The sequence below is a fragment of the Chelon labrosus genome (genome assembly GCF_963514085.1).
Source record: "Chelon labrosus genome assembly, chromosome: 11".
Lineage (NCBI taxonomy): Eukaryota > Metazoa > Chordata > Actinopteri > Mugiliformes > Mugilidae > Chelon > Chelon labrosus.
Genome location: NC_140344.1, coordinates 16,485,465 through 16,502,767, shown reverse-complemented (window position 1 = coordinate 16,502,767; position 17,303 = coordinate 16,485,465). Strand labels below are relative to the sequence as shown.

General features: G+C 40.1%; 3 protein-coding genes across 3 annotated transcripts in view; all 3 read left to right on the top strand.

Annotated features, from left to right (window-relative positions):
* Positions 1 to 1,136: 1,136 nt before the first annotated feature.
* Positions 1,137 to 5,155, top strand: cers3b (ceramide synthase 3b; the record flags this gene model as incomplete). The annotated part of the gene is made up of 10 exons (XM_084554746.1): positions 1,137 to 1,309; positions 1,498 to 1,615; positions 1,912 to 2,030; positions 2,111 to 2,168; positions 2,356 to 2,406; positions 2,503 to 2,595; positions 2,699 to 2,827; positions 4,391 to 4,497; positions 4,590 to 4,743; positions 4,855 to 5,155. The coding sequence occupies 10 exons, from the start codon at positions 1,137 to 1,139 to the stop codon at positions 4,972 to 4,974; spliced, it is 1,122 nt and encodes a 373-aa protein (XP_084410872.1). The 3' UTR covers positions 4,975 to 5,155.
* A 766-nt stretch (positions 5,156 to 5,921) lies between these two features.
* On the top strand, positions 5,922 to 9,427 carry cfap161 (cilia and flagella associated protein 161; the record flags this gene model as incomplete). The annotated part of the gene is made up of 8 exons (XM_084555973.1): positions 5,922 to 5,930; positions 6,788 to 6,877; positions 6,980 to 7,197; positions 7,280 to 7,361; positions 7,630 to 7,665; positions 7,879 to 8,001; positions 8,285 to 8,358; positions 8,729 to 9,427. The coding sequence occupies 8 exons, from the start codon at positions 5,922 to 5,924 to the stop codon at positions 8,895 to 8,897; spliced, it is 801 nt and encodes a 266-aa protein (XP_084412099.1). The 3' UTR covers positions 8,898 to 9,427.
* A 3,483-nt stretch (positions 9,428 to 12,910) lies between these two features.
* Positions 12,911 to 17,303, top strand: part of igf1ra (insulin-like growth factor 1a receptor) — a 71,657-nt gene continuing 67,264 nt past the window's right edge. The window contains exon 1 of the mRNA XM_084555111.1: positions 12,911 to 14,035. Coding sequence (XP_084411237.1) covers positions 13,930 to 14,035 — 106 coding nt within the window. The 5' untranslated portion in view covers positions 12,911 to 13,929. The remainder of the gene's footprint in view (positions 14,036 to 17,303) is intronic.

Here is a 17,303-nt window from a genome sequence, read left to right as displayed (position 1 = left end):
TAAAAATCAACTTGTTCACACACACTTAGGCACATTGTTTGCAGATCAGAGAAAGTATTCGCTCCTGAGCTAATTACCAATTTGTTGACTGGCTCTAAAATAGCAATAAGAGTGAACGCATAGGATCTAACAGTACTGTTATTGGGTGTGGGATAAGCACCACACATGCGTTACAGGCTGGCTCCGCTCAGACAGTTTTCTGGAAAACACCCATAACTACTTTCATAGGAAAGGTGAGTGTGTATACAAAGGTATGACCATGTTTTCACTGATGTATTCTCTAACTGGCATGTAAGAGAGGATGTAGTCACTTCAACCAGGTGGAGGGATGGAACAGTTACACACAATATATTACTTTAATTACACTTTTATATCTGACTCGACTTCTGTTGGAACTTAACAAGGCAACACTGCCTAGGTATGTATGACTTCTCCCATGCTGACTTACTGAGCACACTGACTCATGTCTTACTGTTACTATTTCTCTCTACTTACCTATATTACCTTACCTAGTGAATTTAGAGCAAACAAATGTAGCTATTTACATTTATTTAAATTACTTTTCTCACTACTCTAGCAACAAATCTTTATCTGTTATGGCCAGAGTCCACAAGAGCAAAGACTTGTCTTTAATCTTTCCATCTCATGAATTGCTCCTCGCCCTTTTGTTATCTTTGTTGCCCTTTGATATCTACTGTAGTTCGTCATCTCCAAATTACCCACTCGCTTTGTGATTGCAGGGCTATAGACGAGTGAAAAATCAGTGTAGCCACAACAGAGAATTTCCACTGGATGGTGGATTCAAGACAGAAAAACTAAAAAAAAAACAGAGGCACATTTTTGGCTGAAGCTGTTCGGTTTATTCTGGCTTCACAGCTGATCGTTGTTCATGCTAAATATATATATTGAGCCTGAAAATCAGACTTTAAGTAAAGGCAAGTGAAATATTCTAGCCATAAACTCCTAAATCAAATGTATTTTATTTTATTCAACTAATGTTCTGTCATAGAAACAAACAAGCCTATCACAATTTACTTTTACAATTTTATATTCTCCAAAAAATCCAAATATGAAATACAATGTGTTGAATTATGGATGTATTTTTATGTGTGTGTTTTTTTTTGTTTGTCAGGACCATGTTGCAGACAGTGGGTGAGTGGCTGTGGTGGGACCGTTTGTGGCTGCCAGCAAACGTGTCCTGGTCTGATCTCGAGGACACCGAAGGTCGTGTCTACGCCAAAGCCTCTCAGCTTTACGGCGCTGTGCCGTGTGCCCTCTGCCTGCTTCTAGTCAGATACCTGTTTGAAAGGTGAGACTATGCGGTTGGTGAGAAACTGTGCATGGGTGTCGGTGAGTTTAGCAACACAGTCGTCTGGTTTTCAGAATACCGGGATTATGTTTCACAACCTTGGAGCAGTGTTATGAATGTCTCCAGTGAACCAAGGCAGCTTCTGTTGCGTTTAGAGGGAAGTAATGACCCTTTGTGTGGTGTTTTAGGTTCCTGGCTACTCCACTGGCTAATGTTTGGGGAATCAGGGACAAAGTACGTCTCAGAGCAGAAAAAAATCCTATCCTAGAAAACTACTTCTGCAGCAAATCACGGGTTCCATCGCAGGTATGACATAAGAGTCACTTAACAAAGAAAAACAAAGATGGTTTGTTGCTCACATTGCAATCACCAGTTACATATAGTGTGTGGTGTGTGTATTATAGCATTTTGGGCACCGCATTTTTTGTGGAATAAAGAAAAAATAAAGAGGAGAAATATTTTGTAGGAAAGTGTGTCAAAAAGCACTTAAGGTACTTAACAAAGTTAAGACCAGAGTATATTAATAAGCTCAGTTTTAATATAATGTTTATTGTGAGCACTTGACAGATATATTCAATTTGATGGTCTCCACTGTGTCTCAGGCAGACGTGAGGTCTCTGGGTAAGAAGACCGAATGGCCAGAGAGGAGAGTTGAAGTGTGGTTCAGGAGGAGGAGGAATCAGGAGCGCCCGGGGCTTCGGAAGAGGTTCTGCGAGGCCAGGTGTGTTTCTGTGTGTTCGTTGTGCACTGGTGTGAGAACAGACGTTAACATGTGACGTTGTTGATCTTGTCTGTTGACAGCTGGAGATGTGTGTTTTATCTGTTTGCATTTTTTGGGGGCGTCCTAGCTCTCTACGATGTAAGTATTTCTATCCTTATTTTGTCTTCCTCCGCATTCTCCTCTCCCTATCTGGGGGTTTTCTCACAAACTGGCAGCTGGCAAACAAACATGCACAAGTTAACTTGCCAACGCTGCTGACTTTTTCAAGGCTGTTATCCAATACACTCTTCTCCTCTCTTTTCTCCTCTCTTTTCGCTGGCTTTAGAAACCTTGGCTTTATAATCTGAAGGAGGTTTGGGCAGGCTTTCCCAAACAGGTAAGTATTTTTACCTTTGCTGGGATAGATTGCACTTTGCAGACTACAGAATGATACATGAATACATCTACATGTGTGTCCCATGTGTCCATACAGTCCATGCTGCCATCACAGTACTGGTACTACCTCTTGGAAATCGGCTTCTACCTTTCTCTGGTCCTAAGACTCACATTTGATGTGAAACGAAAAGTAAGCAAACAGACGTCTCATTATTAGTTATTTCACATCATTTATATGACATTTGTTGGCTTTCATGTTATAAACATGCAGCGATCTTTGTGTCAAATCCAAGGACTTCAAGGAACAGGTGATTCATCATATAGCTACGCTGACTCTTCTGAGTTTCTCCTGGATTTCAAACTACATTCGTATTGGAACCCTTGTGATGGCTGTTCATGACTCTACTGACATACTGCTGGAGGTCAGTGGTGTGGTTACAGCTGTCCATGCACAGCAGTGGAAGAAGAATTTAGATAATATCTTAGACTTAATTAAAAGTAGAAATACTAGACTAGGGTAAATAAAACTAAAAGTAGCATTTAAGGCCATACTTAAGTAAAAGTATTAAAATATACTTATAGTACCTAGACTAAAAGTTGTCATTATACCAAATGGCACATTACAGAGTGATATAAAGAACGTTGTAATATATTATTGGATTAAAGGGACTGATTCTTTGCTGTGCACTCTTTAATGTTGCAGCAGAGGCTAATTTTGATATCTGAATTACTTTATATACTACTGGGTAGCTTGATCCACGACATATCATAATATTGTTATTTTAATTAATTAAATAACATTCATTTTTTTACATTCATTTATATTTTATATCACCCCTGCCTCTTGCCCGATGACAGCTGGGATAGGCTCCAGCAGACCCCCGCAACCCTTAACAGGAATAAGCGGGTATAGAAGATGAATGAATGAATGAATGAATATATTTTACACCAATAATCTAAATCTGTACATAACTGCAGCTTTGAAATTCATGTTTTGGAGTACAAAGTACAACCTCCAGACATATTTGAAAGCTGAAAGTGGCTTAACATGGATATGTACGTCGCTTTAGTAGTAGTATCTGAATAAATCTATGCTTTTACTTTAAATAAGGCATAATAAAGCAGATAAAGTCTGCAATGTGATGAAAAGATTGAGATAAAGTTACATTTAGTTCTGTGTTTTGGAGTTTTTAGATCTATTAGGAGATTAGTCTGCTGCAGTCATATTAAAGTGCTACAAGAAATACTTGGGAGCAAGGTCCCTGTGAACTGAATGCCGCCCTACCCCTCCTGCCTCTTAAGAAGATAATGTACTTGATTAAATTTTATCAGCATGTCAAAAAGGCTGTGACATATTTCGGGAAGGGGGGGGGGGGGGCTTAACAAAATATCAGTGTCCGACAATTGTTAGAGCAGCATGGAAAGGAAATGGAAAAACTGACATACAGTACGTATGTTGAAAATGAAAGAAGCGCAGCAGGAAGAAAAAAAGTTATCTGTATGGACATTGTACAAGACTCAAGATAGTGACATGGGAAAGGAGTACTAAATAATAATAAATGACCTTCCCAAGCAGAGTGTTATCTTTTAATTTTCTCCTTGTTATTGTGAAACTTATTTATATATTTACCTCAATAAAGATTTGGATGGGAAGTTACTGTCAGCGGGTCAGATAATAAAACAGATATACACACCTGATTGTCCCCTCCATGTTCCCTCAGACCTCTTAATTCTGTCCCATCCTCCTCCGTGAACTTTGCTCGAACTTTCCTTTGAACTTTGACGCTAGACATCCTCACAATCAAGGAAATGCTATTAATTCTAAATGAATAACTTGTGAATCAGAGACACATTTGTAGAAAGAGCTTTTAATTAATAAAGAGTTAACTCAACATTCTCCTGTAAGTCAGCTTTTGTTCATGTGTACGGGGGTTATTATTACCCAGTGCTGCGTAATGATTCTTCTCGTTGTTTTTATCTCATAGGCTGCAAAAGTTTTCAACTACGCCAAATGGCACAACACCTCTAATGGCATTTTTGTGGTGTTCACCGTCCTCTTTATAGTGACAAGACTTGTAATATTTCCTTTCTGGTGAGTAATATGACATGAAACTTTGCAGCATAGTGCATGATGATGGTCGTGGTGTAACGTATTCAAATATTATGTGTGCATATCTTCTACAGGCTCATCCATTGTACGTGGGTGTACCCACTGGACCTGTTTCCTCCCTTCTTTGGCTACTATTTCTTCAACGTCATGCTGTGTGTCCTACAGATCCTCCACGTCTACTGGGCGGTTCTCATAATACGAATGCTTTGCAAGTTTCTCTTCAGCACGGTGTGTTTACAGATGTTTCTGTGTTCATACATTCATCCATATGAAATCTGTGACAACTGACCTATCTACACGCTTCAAATTAACCGCCTGTGTCTGATCCTTGTCCTGCAGCTGGAAGGTGATGACAGGAGCGATGAAGAGGAGGATGACAGTGACTCATCAGCGGAAAGAAATCACAAGCAGAGTCATATAAATGGGTCTGGCGCCAGAGGCCGGGCCAATGGCCACTGACACGTACAGACAGACACAGAAAAGATGGACGGCAGACACGTGGACGTATTCTATCCGCAATGCAGCTGATGTTTAAAAAACGTTTTTTGAAGGATGACATGTAAACGTATGAAGCTGCATTGTTTCTTGAATTCACTGAATTTAGAACATTTATTTTATTCTAGCCTTAATTAAAATACAAGATGACTCGTATAATATGTTGTTTTTGTGCTTTTGTTGCTTACAGAGATGATGACAGTGGTTTAAATGTAAATTTACTCTAGTGCGTACCTCAGTTTTGAGGTACTTCCTATTTACTACATTTCAGAGGTTTTACTTTTTCCTCCACTACATTTATTTGACAGCTTTAGTGGATGCAAGTTACTTTTAAGAAGATTTTACATGATGAATCACATAATAAACCTTTAAGTACAACATATATTTAAAGCTTAAATTAGTGGTTTACAGTCGTTTTTGTCAAGGTCATATTTCAGATGTCTCATAATTCAACAGCTAAAGCAAACAGTGATTTACCCTTCTAACCTTCTCACATAATTTAATTTAAATAAATAATGATCTAACATGCCAAGTCCAAAAAACTCAAAACTGTTGAATACATTATTATTTACTTTATTAAGTATTATTAATGTTAATAAGTAACTTATATTATTAAGTAATAATGCTTTTTTTCTATGTTATTTATTTATTTAATTAATACTATGGGTCTGCATTTTGTTATTTATCTGTGTCCTCCCCATGTAAAAGGCAAAATTATGTTTTAAAAAAATACACCGGTCGTCAACCGCTGCACCGCTGCACTCTCGCGACAATCAACGAGAACTGCCGAGAACACAGTTGCCACGGAAACCACTACACAAACCGTGCTGCTGCTTAGGCGACTGCGAGACAGCAGAGGCAGCTTAACTTCTTAACGTTAGCCATCGTATTAGTACTTACATTATATCAGAATGTCTCATGTGAGACATTATCATGGACATGTGAAAATCGGAAACTGGAATGAGGATTGGCGCTTAGAGGAGGTTTGTTTCAAAATAGATTCCATCGGAATTACAGTTAATTTATCCATTTTAGCTAACTAACGTTGTGGTTTGTTTTGTTTTTGTTTGTTTTTTACAGTGACATAAAAAAATAAAAATTGCTTTACATCTTAAGCTAACTAAAAGACTTAAAATGCATTTGAAACAGTAATAGTATCGTTTTTAGGAAGTAAACCACTGCTAAATGATTTATGCTAGCTAGCTACTGGTTCAGGTTGGCAACAATAGTCTATTTTTTTTAGCCTCCAACATAAACAACAGGGGGGAAGGGATAATAGCTGGAGTAATTTTTACTTTGTTTTGCGCTAAATCAGTATTCATGAGCAATAAAAGTGGACAGTGTGTGTGTATTGATTTTATTCAAAGCCATGTTGCATTATTAAACTGCAAATTCTTGTTTACACAATGTCCAGGTAAAGACACAAACACAATTAAGGATTATTCTGCAACAAAGTGTAAGACAAAGACAGAATATAATATTTATCATATTTCCAATATAAGAAGGCTGAAACAAAGTAAAGATCTCAAATATGGTTTTACCTTTTATGCTTTCAGGTTGAAAAGAGATTATATCACACTGTCTAAGGGTTAATTTGCAAAATGATATTTACTACACAGAAACACACAGGAACAGAAATGTTTGTGAAATCCAATAGTGAAATTGGATTGCTGTATTAATCCATAAGTTTTCTGTTACTTCTATGAGACGACTCATAGTGGTGTGTGGAGTCATTTGGACGTATTAAAGAGTGCACATACCAATTTATATTTTCCAGGATACAAAGAAAGAATATCTGGAGAAGAAAGAGAGGGGTGAGCTTGCTGTCCAGAAAGTAGACTTCCTCAAAGAGAACATTTTGAGTCAGGTAAAATGAGTTTAAACTAATAAGGTAAGAACACATTTAAAGTCAATATCAAATACAAAACAGTGATGATCATGATTGTGGTGTTTTTCCCCATGCTTGTAGGTGAATCTGTCCGTGACGAGTGATGGTGCGTTACACTTTGGAGATGTTGTGATGCTGGTGAACATGGGAGGTGAAAACAGGCAGCCCAGTGCAGTGAGTATTAACGCAGACGTCAGCGGTTTGACAAAGATCCCTTCGCCTGGCATTCAAGCCCCGTGTGGGATCAGTGCGGGAGGAGGTATTCAGCCCTGCACACGCACTGCTTTCATCATCACCAGGTAAACGCACAGCACCATAAGTCTCAACACACACAGTAGCACTCCCACATGTAAAGCTGCAACGCTGCTTGTGTGACCACAGCGTCGATGGCAGTCCTGACGGCTCGACTCTGCATTTTGACCAAAGCTTCGCCCTGAAAACAACAAGTGGATTTGCCAGGGGAGTAAGTGAACCCACGCAGACACACACACAGATTGTATACAAAGACTGATGCTCTGTTGAAAGGGCACGCCATTTTTTTAACACATGAGGATCCTTTAGTATGTCACTGGGAAAATGTTTGTCTCTCAGAGTCCCACAGGTGAAAGGAGACACTTTACAGAGTTTAGTGAATATTGTTTATCTCATACCAACCAATCAAGAAAATATAATGTCTTTGACATGTCACCACTTGTTTTTACATATTTTTCTGTTCCTTTTTTTCTCCTCAGCTTTACTTGACAAGTGACCTGCGAAATTTTCAAAAGGTATATCAAGTTTAAACATTATTTACTGTATCCTATCAAAGAAAATACAGTACATTGCTACAACCAGCTCTGATGAGATGTTTAACAAAATGCAAATGATGAAGTTTAACATTTTTTTTTTTTACTGGCATGCTTAGTAAAAACGTTAATACAAAGTACAACCGTTTCTCTACAATTTTAACTTTTGTCATGTTGTTGTGACTTATTTCAAAGTGTGCAAAGAAGTCCCGCCTCCAGGAAGTAAACCTGGAGGACAGCTGTTCCTTTGTGGCATGGTGGAAGGTAGTACACTTTGACCCCCAAGAGAGGCTTGAATATGAGGGTCAGCCAGTCCCTGTAAGTCTTCTCTGTATCTTCTTGCACCATCAAATGTCGTACACATAGATCTTATATAAAAGGTGGACGTAGCCACGGTGATAGCAACTGTTGTCTTGTGGGAATTGATTCACTTAGTATTTCATGAGAGAAGTTCTTAGCAGCCACCCACTTACAATCATCAGTGGAATTGCACAGGCACTTTAGTATTTGATTATCTTTTCAGGTCCGGTGGTCGGGTCCATTTTTTGTATTTAAAGTCTGCAGTCTTACGTTCTTTGAAATCTTTTTTTTTTGTTCACAGGCTAATGTAAGCGTGCTGATCATACACTGCAAGACCAACCAGGCTCTTGCTGTTCTGGGTGATCACGTCCTTTGGTATTTTCCATTTTTCAATTTTAAAGTAAACCCATACAAGGGAACTGTGTTGTGTTGTTGTGTTAAAATCAGTATAACAGCTGTTGATTTGTGTTGCTTTTTTTGTCTAAAACAGTCGCACAAATAACACAAAAAAAATTCCAGTCAACAGCCTGGTGTGGCTTTTTTTTGGACAAAATTTAGGTTACAGATACATGTAAAACCTGTTGCTACTCCGATCATCTACAATCACATTTAGTAACAAATACTCTCTGAATATACGACGATATGAAATTACAAACATCCAAGTGTGGTAGCTTAAAGTCTTGTTACAGTGCCTGCACGTCCCCTGTCATTCTGTAGTGTGTCCTAACAAGTTGCGTCTCTGCAGGACCACATACGGCAAAGAGTACGAGGTGACGGCTCACACTTTCCTGGACTCCCACAAAGCTGAACAGGACAACAATCACTGGATACTGTGCACCTCTGATCCTGCAGGGGGCGGACTTGTACTTCTCAACCACCCACAGTTAGTAGATGACAATAACCAGCTCGCATAGCAAAATCCCAGTTCAGCTAAAACCAATTCTAACTAAAGTTACTGGAAAGTGGGAAGAATTGGCCCGTTTCCCAAACATGTTCCCAAACTGAGTGATATTGATGAAATAAAGCGAGGAGCTGTGAGTACTGACTTGTGATAAGTGTGTGTATTAAGTAAGGACTCAATTTGTCGCAACATGTGAACACATAAAAAGAAAATTGTTTAGATATATTTTTACTGTCTTTGAATGAGAAAGAAAGGCTCGTTAATGTAATTATACCTGGAAATTCTTTTATCAGTTCATCACAGTTTGAGTGAAATGACAAAGAATGTGACCATGGTCATAGAGTTGGTTCTGCAGCAAAATTAGTCAGAGATTCTTTCTTTCAACAAGTAATATTGCACATCGAGTGTTTAGAGTGTATAACTTTTAGTTCAAGTTGCAGCATCATCCTTAAAAGGCTGCTCCAGCCTTACTTGTGTGTTGTGACCAGTTATGTATTCTTACGGCTTGTGGGTCGCTAGCAGATACAAGACACAAGGCTTCACAAGAATAAAATGATTTATTTTGATAAATTACAAAGAAAGCAAAAATAACCAGAAAAATAAGCTCACCATGGACATCATGGTGAGCTTCAGCAGCTTCAGTGTTGGCTTCTTCAGGCCTCTCTAGACATAAATTTAACTACACCTTCTCTGGTGGGGACAATTGAGACAACCAAGCCCTTGCACCGCCCAAATACACCTGCACCGACATTGCAAGGCCCTAATTGTTAATCCCCTTGTTGGCCCCTTTAGGTATAATGAAGATAGCACTATATGTTTAAAAAAAAATACAGCTTTTGATGATGTATGCAAATATTGTGCAAGATATCTTCACAAATGAAAGATCATTCTAATGTTTTTTCCAGAAGACAGATCAGAAAGACATACCTGTCTCCTACAAGGAAAATAACAGAACTATTAATACAACATTTTAGGCTTAAATCAAACGACACCCAAACCTAAACAGTCTCTGACAAGCGCTCTGTTGAGAGCAATTTCCTGGAAACAGCTTGCAGTTATGACTTTGTCATGTTTCTTTTTAACAGAACAGGTTTAAGGTCACGTAGGATGGTAAGATGATTCTAATCTTGATGTGAGGTAACCTCTGAAAAGTTACTGATCACATTAAAAACATTTTCATAGGTTCTCACTCTAGTTGAGTCCACTCAATGCTTTCAGGCAGTAATAGGAAACAGTAATAAAATACAGCATGATTTAAAGTTGATTAAGTGAGCCTTTACACCACCTGTGGTATTGGTCTTTGTTGTCTCTTAGAGACATGTTTTGAGTATATGTTCGGTTGCTCAGTGTTTAGCGTTGAACCTCAGCTCAGCTGTAGTAGGTCTGTTAGATCAGCAGAGGGCGACACTAAAACACTAAGAGGATCTAAACCGCTCAATCAGACTGAATCTAACGAGGAGCAGATTCCGAAAAATAAAATATAAAATATCTGCAAAACTGCAGGAAAAAAGAAAAAAAACACACCAAAATATATAACCAGTTTTGTCACTCACCCGTGGATAGAACTTAATTTAGTCTATTTTATTAACAAATGGGCGAAAACTAAACAATAAACTTCAAAACTGCAGAAAAAGGGGGTTTCTTTATCGAGTCTGGTCAGTGTCACTCACTCTCTTCGTCCATTTCTACCTTCTTTTTTTTTTTTTTTTTTACACTCCCTTGGTTTTACACCTTGCAGAACACTGACACGATAAGACAGTTTACAAAAACAAACAAACAAAAAAACAACCTGTGTGAGTGTTAAAAACTGAATTCGTTTTTATTCTCACAACCCACGTTTATTCTCAAATATCCAATTTTCTCTCTTCGATTTAATAATCTTCTAGTAAAACGATATCGCAGCACCTTAATTACTTTTCCCTAACTAATGTCTAACTAGTACTAATAGTCTGCTCATAACATCACACTAGAGCGTTTAAATTTCTAATTCACTGAGCAAATTGTTCAGTTCTAACTAAAACTGTGACCAAACGAGTCACAAAAAAAATAAATAAATAAGATGAACGACAAAATGCGAAGAAAGTTTTGACTATTTCTCGTCAATCAAATGTCTCCCAGTTAGACCTGCACGCCTGTTGACATTATAAACCATGGATGAAAGCCTCCCTGCACCCTGCTCTGTCTCTGCTGCGTGCATGGGATGAATGAAAGATGAAGGCAGAGCTGGCACTCCCCTCTGGACTGGAGCTCCATGTCAGATTTTACTTTGAACCCGTGACGATGCCTGTGCTCTGTAGCCTATAGTACAGCTCCAGTGCACTAAATAAACTTCAGGGCATTGAGTTGTCCCATTTATTCCAGCAGCAAGAGCTCCTATAATCTTAAAAAACTATTTTTAAAGACAGCTTATTTATTTCCCATTAAATCTTGGAACAATTATATCAACTGTATATTTTTATCAGCTGTTAACTTTGTTTCTTCTTCTTCCAGTAAACCATTTCTTTTAACTATTTTGGTCTTCTGGAAAAGCCCTTATTTTTAAAACTGATTTCAAAAGCTGTTAATGATTTTCAAGAAATATATATAAGTCATTAAAGACCTCTCTCCTCCACCACCACCACTACACCACTTCTTTTGTATGAAGAGGTCCCAGAAAGGCTGCTTAGGTGCTAAACCTCTGTGTTAACACTGAACAAAAAAACAACTCACAGCCTACACATCTATTTTTCATTGCCTTTAAGGGACACTTATTAAATGGCAGGCCCAAGACACACGGTCAATGTTCATTCCTCTAAGAACCACTTGAGTTAAACTGTGGAATTATTATACTCCCCGTAACACTAAATAAAGAAAACATAAATTCTTTGACAGCTACATTCATTCAAAGCATTTACTGATTCATTGCTCCTTTTGTTTCCTCCATAAGATCAATGTTATCTTCAGAAAGTTTCACAGGAACTTTCGGCCTCGTCAAGCACGATTTGCCTTTTCTTAATCCATTTCTGTCAAAAAAACCCCACAAAAAAAGTCACAAATAAATAAACGCGCTGGAAAGGAATGCCAGTGATAGAGTTTATGGGAGAAAGATCAAGCCAAAAATTCTTCAGTTAATCTCTCGCGTTCATTGTAAAACATGTAATCATTTACCCCGCTCTCACACCCAAAAGTTATCCAGTCAGCGGTGAACAAACACGAGGAAATTCATCTCAGATAGCACAGTCTGGATACGGTTTATGTATTTCCCAATAATGTAATATTTGATCTCAAGTTTCCCAACATTTCTTTGTCTTTGACTCCGGATGAATATTGCAAAGCTCGGAAGACTTTAGTGGCAAAAAATCAGAGTCCATCTCTCTGTTCATCCCTCAGGCTGAGCAGTATTCCTACCCAGAGCTTCTGTGTCATGACATTTTGATTCCATGGGTTTATAAAATGAACTCCCTTAGGGTCTTTAACATTTCAGTTAAGCCAGACAAGTACTTTGCAGGGTTCTCAAATGATCCTGAATGGCCTTCAGATACTGCAAATGTTTCATTGTGACTGGTGAAATCTGTCAAAAACTAATGTGTGGGGAAACTCTAATTTAAATTAAAGTTTTAATTTGGAAAATCTGGTGAAATGGGTCCTGCATAATGATCTCGAAGCTCCAGGATTCAGGTTGGAAAAAGGTAAGTTGAAAAGAGTGAGTTTGGATAAAGACAAATGAGGCATCAAATCCCACATAAGACCTACTGAGAAATTATTTAATAATAGTAGACAGCATCTGATCCGAGAAGAATTTATTTGTTTGCCTCTGCTAAAGATATGAAGACAGAAATCATCCTGAGCCCTGCTACCACAGACACCCGGCTGGCTGGTAGTGTGTGTCTGTGTGTGTCTGTTTGGGTTGTCGTGAGCTTTGACGATCGCTGGGTCCTAATCCACTCCGGTTTTTCCACCCTGCTCCCGGCCAATTTATCCGTAGCACTATGTGTTTCTGTGTGAGAGAAGCCGACTCTTGTTTACAGCAGCGATTCCACGGAGGAGCGGAGACCAGCAGCCTGCTTCAACCGTAGGACTTCAGCCTCTGGATATACGCGCAACGGGACTTTTTCTGTTTAAAATTTCTCGCCCGCGTGGGGATAAAGGCGAAGCCGGGAACCCTCTCAAAGAGCAACTCCTTGGACGTATTCTCCCTCCCACCCCAGCCGAGGTCGTCTAGCTGGAGAGCTGGAGACCCATTCTCTTGCGTGGCACAAGTCTGGTATTTTCTTTCAGCTGCAAATCCCGACTGACGGCGGAGACGAGTACGCGCAGAGAAGCTGGGAAATTGGTTTGAAAAAGGACTTCTCGTGGCGAGACGGGGCTGCTCGGCGTGGATCGGGAGCCCGTGCTGTGTGAATGGCATAGGGAAAAAGGTTTTTCATTCATTTTTTAACCTCGGAGCCACCACCCCTGTGGATCTGGACGTGTTTTCTGTCCCCCTACCACCACCTCCTCCTCCTCCTCCTCCTCTTCATACACAGTCATTCACACGGGGGCTTCTCGTGAGCGACACTGGCGTTAATTTAATATGCTGGTTAAGGCTCCTCATAACAACATTTAGACTGATATTTTGATTGTTAATTCCGGGCCTGAACGCACCGTACGCGCACTGCTGTTTTCAAGAGATGGAGAATGAAGATGGGGATTACCATCATTTATCCAGTGAAATCACTGGCGTGTGTGCCATACCAGCCAACGTCAAAGTGTCCTGTGACTGGCGAAAATAGCAGACTGGTTTAGTGTTTTTTATTTTTATTTTAAATCAAAGGAATACCCTGGTTCTAACCATTTCCACGCATTTATTCTGAATTCTAGCAGACAGCCAAGCGAGCAGGCATTAGCAGGCTGCTTGAGAGTAGCCTCCTAGGCTACAGACACGTTTATTTTATTTTTTCCAACCTTTTTTTTTCCATGCTCAGGTTCTCTTTTGTTTTATGAGCTGCTGTGCACAACCCGATTGTTTTATTTCAGTTTTGTCCAACGCCTTTTTTTTTTTTTTTAGTTTTTCCAAGAGATAAATAATGTTGAGGAACGTGAGATCAGAAACACGGATGGGTTGCCCGACCTTGTTTTGGGGTCTGATGCTGTCTGTCTCCACTCTCTGGATATGTTCCACAAATGGAGAGCGTAAGTATTTGTTTGGAATATTTATTATTCTGTTAAAATGTACCGTTTTCAACAAGGAAAGACCTTAATGTGTTCTCCTGGAACCCAGCTGCACGACTTGTAGAGGAGCATTACGCGCACTGGTGGGAGATTTACCGCACCAGTGTGTTTATTTACAAACTAATTAGAATAAAGGGTGAATTTAATACTTAATACCGAACTGGACAAACCCAGCGAGCTTACACATCGCACACACACTTGCGCCTGTTACTTATTAGCTCAAGAGGACCATGTGGTAGTACAGCGGCCGTCAGCAAGGGTCAACATCTTTCACCCGAAATGGTCACTGTTGTGCGTAATATCGGCTCGTTTCACGAAACCGTCGCGTCCATTTGGAAACGGAGGGAAATGTGCACTGATTGACACGTCGACATCCAGAAAGCAGAGGATGAATCCGGGGAGCAGAGCTGAAGGTTACTACGACCATGTGGCCATTTTGCATTTTGGTAGTGTGGCGTCGCTGCGCATGAACAGGCGAAATCAGAAAATCATTTCCCTTCTTAAAAAAAAAAAAAGAAAAGAAAAAACAAAGCACGGTAGAATTAACTATAATTGCACATATTCTCGACGGCGGAAAAGTATGCGAGACGACAACTCAATTACACGTGCAGTTTCAATAAATAAATGAATAAATAAACAGAGAAAAATACAAGCGTTAAAACGCAGGAGCACCTGAGTTAATCTGGTCTTCGATGAACACGAGTCAGTGACACGCAACAAATGATGGATGGCAACACACAAACACGGCGACATCTTAAAATGTCCAATACTGCTCAATAACTTTTGGAAGAAAGGCGATATTTATTTATATTTTACTTTAGAAAGTTGTATTACTTGTTTCCTGCCAAGCTTTCCTTTCTAAAAAAATGTGCTACCATATTCTAATTCAGTTTCCTCAAAAAGGGACACTTTTAAAAGTCCTTTTCTGCATGAAAATGTTTAAACCATTTTCTTTTAGCGTTTTGAAAGTTAATATAGGATAACAAAAGCTCCTGCATGCACATTTTAAGCTTTTTTTCCTCCTCATTTAAAATCATCTAATGTACTGCTAAGTGCCTCAGTCATGGCAGCTGTTTTTTTGTTTTTGTTTTGCAAATGCTAAAATAGAACAGCTGATCAATGAGGATCAATGAGGGTTTCCTCACTCCTTGTTGGTTATTGTTATACAGTGTGCAGAATGTCACACGTTAACTGTTTCAACTATTTCAGTGAAAACTCTTCAAATACCACGTTGGACGAGGTTAATAAAACTTCAGGGCAACTGGATTGTAGAGATGATTTGGAAAAATTCCCTCCTTTCATCTGTGAACTAAATGTTTAGAGTAGTAAAAAGTGTGACCGGTCACGTTGCGTTCATAGCATCAGCAGGGAAAAGAATGCGGAAAAGTGAGTTGTTAGTTTTACCTAAGTGAAAGTCCTGATCTTTTTGCAGTGTGAAGCACTTCATGCACTCGTTCGGTCCGGTTGCTTGAAGTTGCACATTTGCTCTCCAGGTGTGTCTCTCCGTCTCGTGCTCAGAGATTGCGCTTGTGCGTCTGTGTGACCTGACTTGAGTGTGTTAGCCAGCTGCACGTCACATCCGTTTTAACGATTCAACAGTCCTGAGTGGACGTGGTGGAGACATCTTGACATGGGAAGGAGACGTGTAGACTGACCTCCATTAGCATTTGAATAGAGGCGGGGGAAGAAAAAAAAACTTCATTCGGTCCTATTGATCAGTGATCCGACCACAGCCTCGCTCTCTGAGCCCCTCTGAGCTCGGCGAGGAGAAGAAGACCCGTGAACGCAGCTGGGGGCTGGGAGACGAGTAGCTGCCCTCAGATCTCGATGCTTTGTGGTGTATAATGCATCAGGCCTTCCAGAACAAAGAATACGGAGACAAAGGCTGTGAAGAATAGTAGTTGTCTCAACAATTTATCACTCGTGGATGGTGTTTACTTCAGTGGGCTGCAGAGGGTCAGACTTTCCAGCTTCTGTCATCACTTAGTGGAAAATTACAAATATCCAAGATCTCCATTAGGGGTTGAAAACTCTCTTTGCTCTGTTCGTTTTGATAATCTGTCCGCACCAATAAAACGTAATTAAGCCTCCTTTTAACTCTCACCACAGTAAACTTTCCATGCCATGGCTTCCAAGTATGCAGCAAACAAGTCTCTAAAAGGGAGAGAGCGAGTGCGAGGGAGATAGAGGCTTGGTGTTTGGAAATAGATTGTGCAAAAATACACTTGCAAGAGAAACAGACTTGGTGTTGTTGATTGGGATAGTAGCGAGTTTGTGGACTTTTTTTTTTTTTTTTTTACATTGGCTTTTGCCGTTCGCACGGACTGGTGTCCCGTATAGACTGATGCGCTTAACTTCATCACTTGGCTCCGCTTCTGTTGGAGTTATAAATAGATATGTCACCAGCAACACTGGCGCAGGGGTTTTGTGAGCACAGGCACCCTCTGTCCTGTTCCGTGAGGGCACGACACTGTTCCCGTTCAGTTATTTATGAAAGAACACGCTGCTTCGGAAAACCTGAATGGCGGGATAAATAATCAAAGAGTCGGTGAGCATTGTGTTTGACAGGCGGCCTTCCTTCCTTTCCCTTTGGGGTATAGCATATTGCAGTTCAGCTCCCCATGTCATGACGGGGCAAGCGGCTCGGGTATGACTGCTGTCACTCTACTCCAAGGTGTCCTGCTCTGCCTTGTGACTGGCGTGACAAAGTTACACACACACACACACACACACACACACACACTCCCTTTAAGTCCACTTCCTTCACCTCTGCTGGATGCAGGAAAGCCTTGGCGCACCCCTGGCGATTGTAGCGAGTGTCACAGCCCTGCGGTGTGTGTGTGTGTGTGTGTGTGTGTGTGCGCACATGTGAGTTTATTGTGCAGCTTTCTGTGCGTACTGCAGCAGAACTCGGTGTGACAGCCTGAGTCAGTGGCGTGGCCCTGAGTAAGGATGTGAAAGTGTGTCACTGGGCTAGTTTGTGAGAGCGCAGTCGAAACGCTGTCCTCCAGCTCCTCCAGCTGAGGTTTGCAATGCTTAATTAAACACTTTATTTCAAGTGGCACGTCATTGGATTTGCTCAAATGCAGTCTCTGGCCAACCGCACATAAATCATCATCATCATCATCATCATCATCATCATCATCGGCTGTCGGTTTAATGGCCCGTGGAGTATTTTACAATTTGTGAGATGATTGCGAACGTTAGCTCGTCTAATGGACGGCACTCG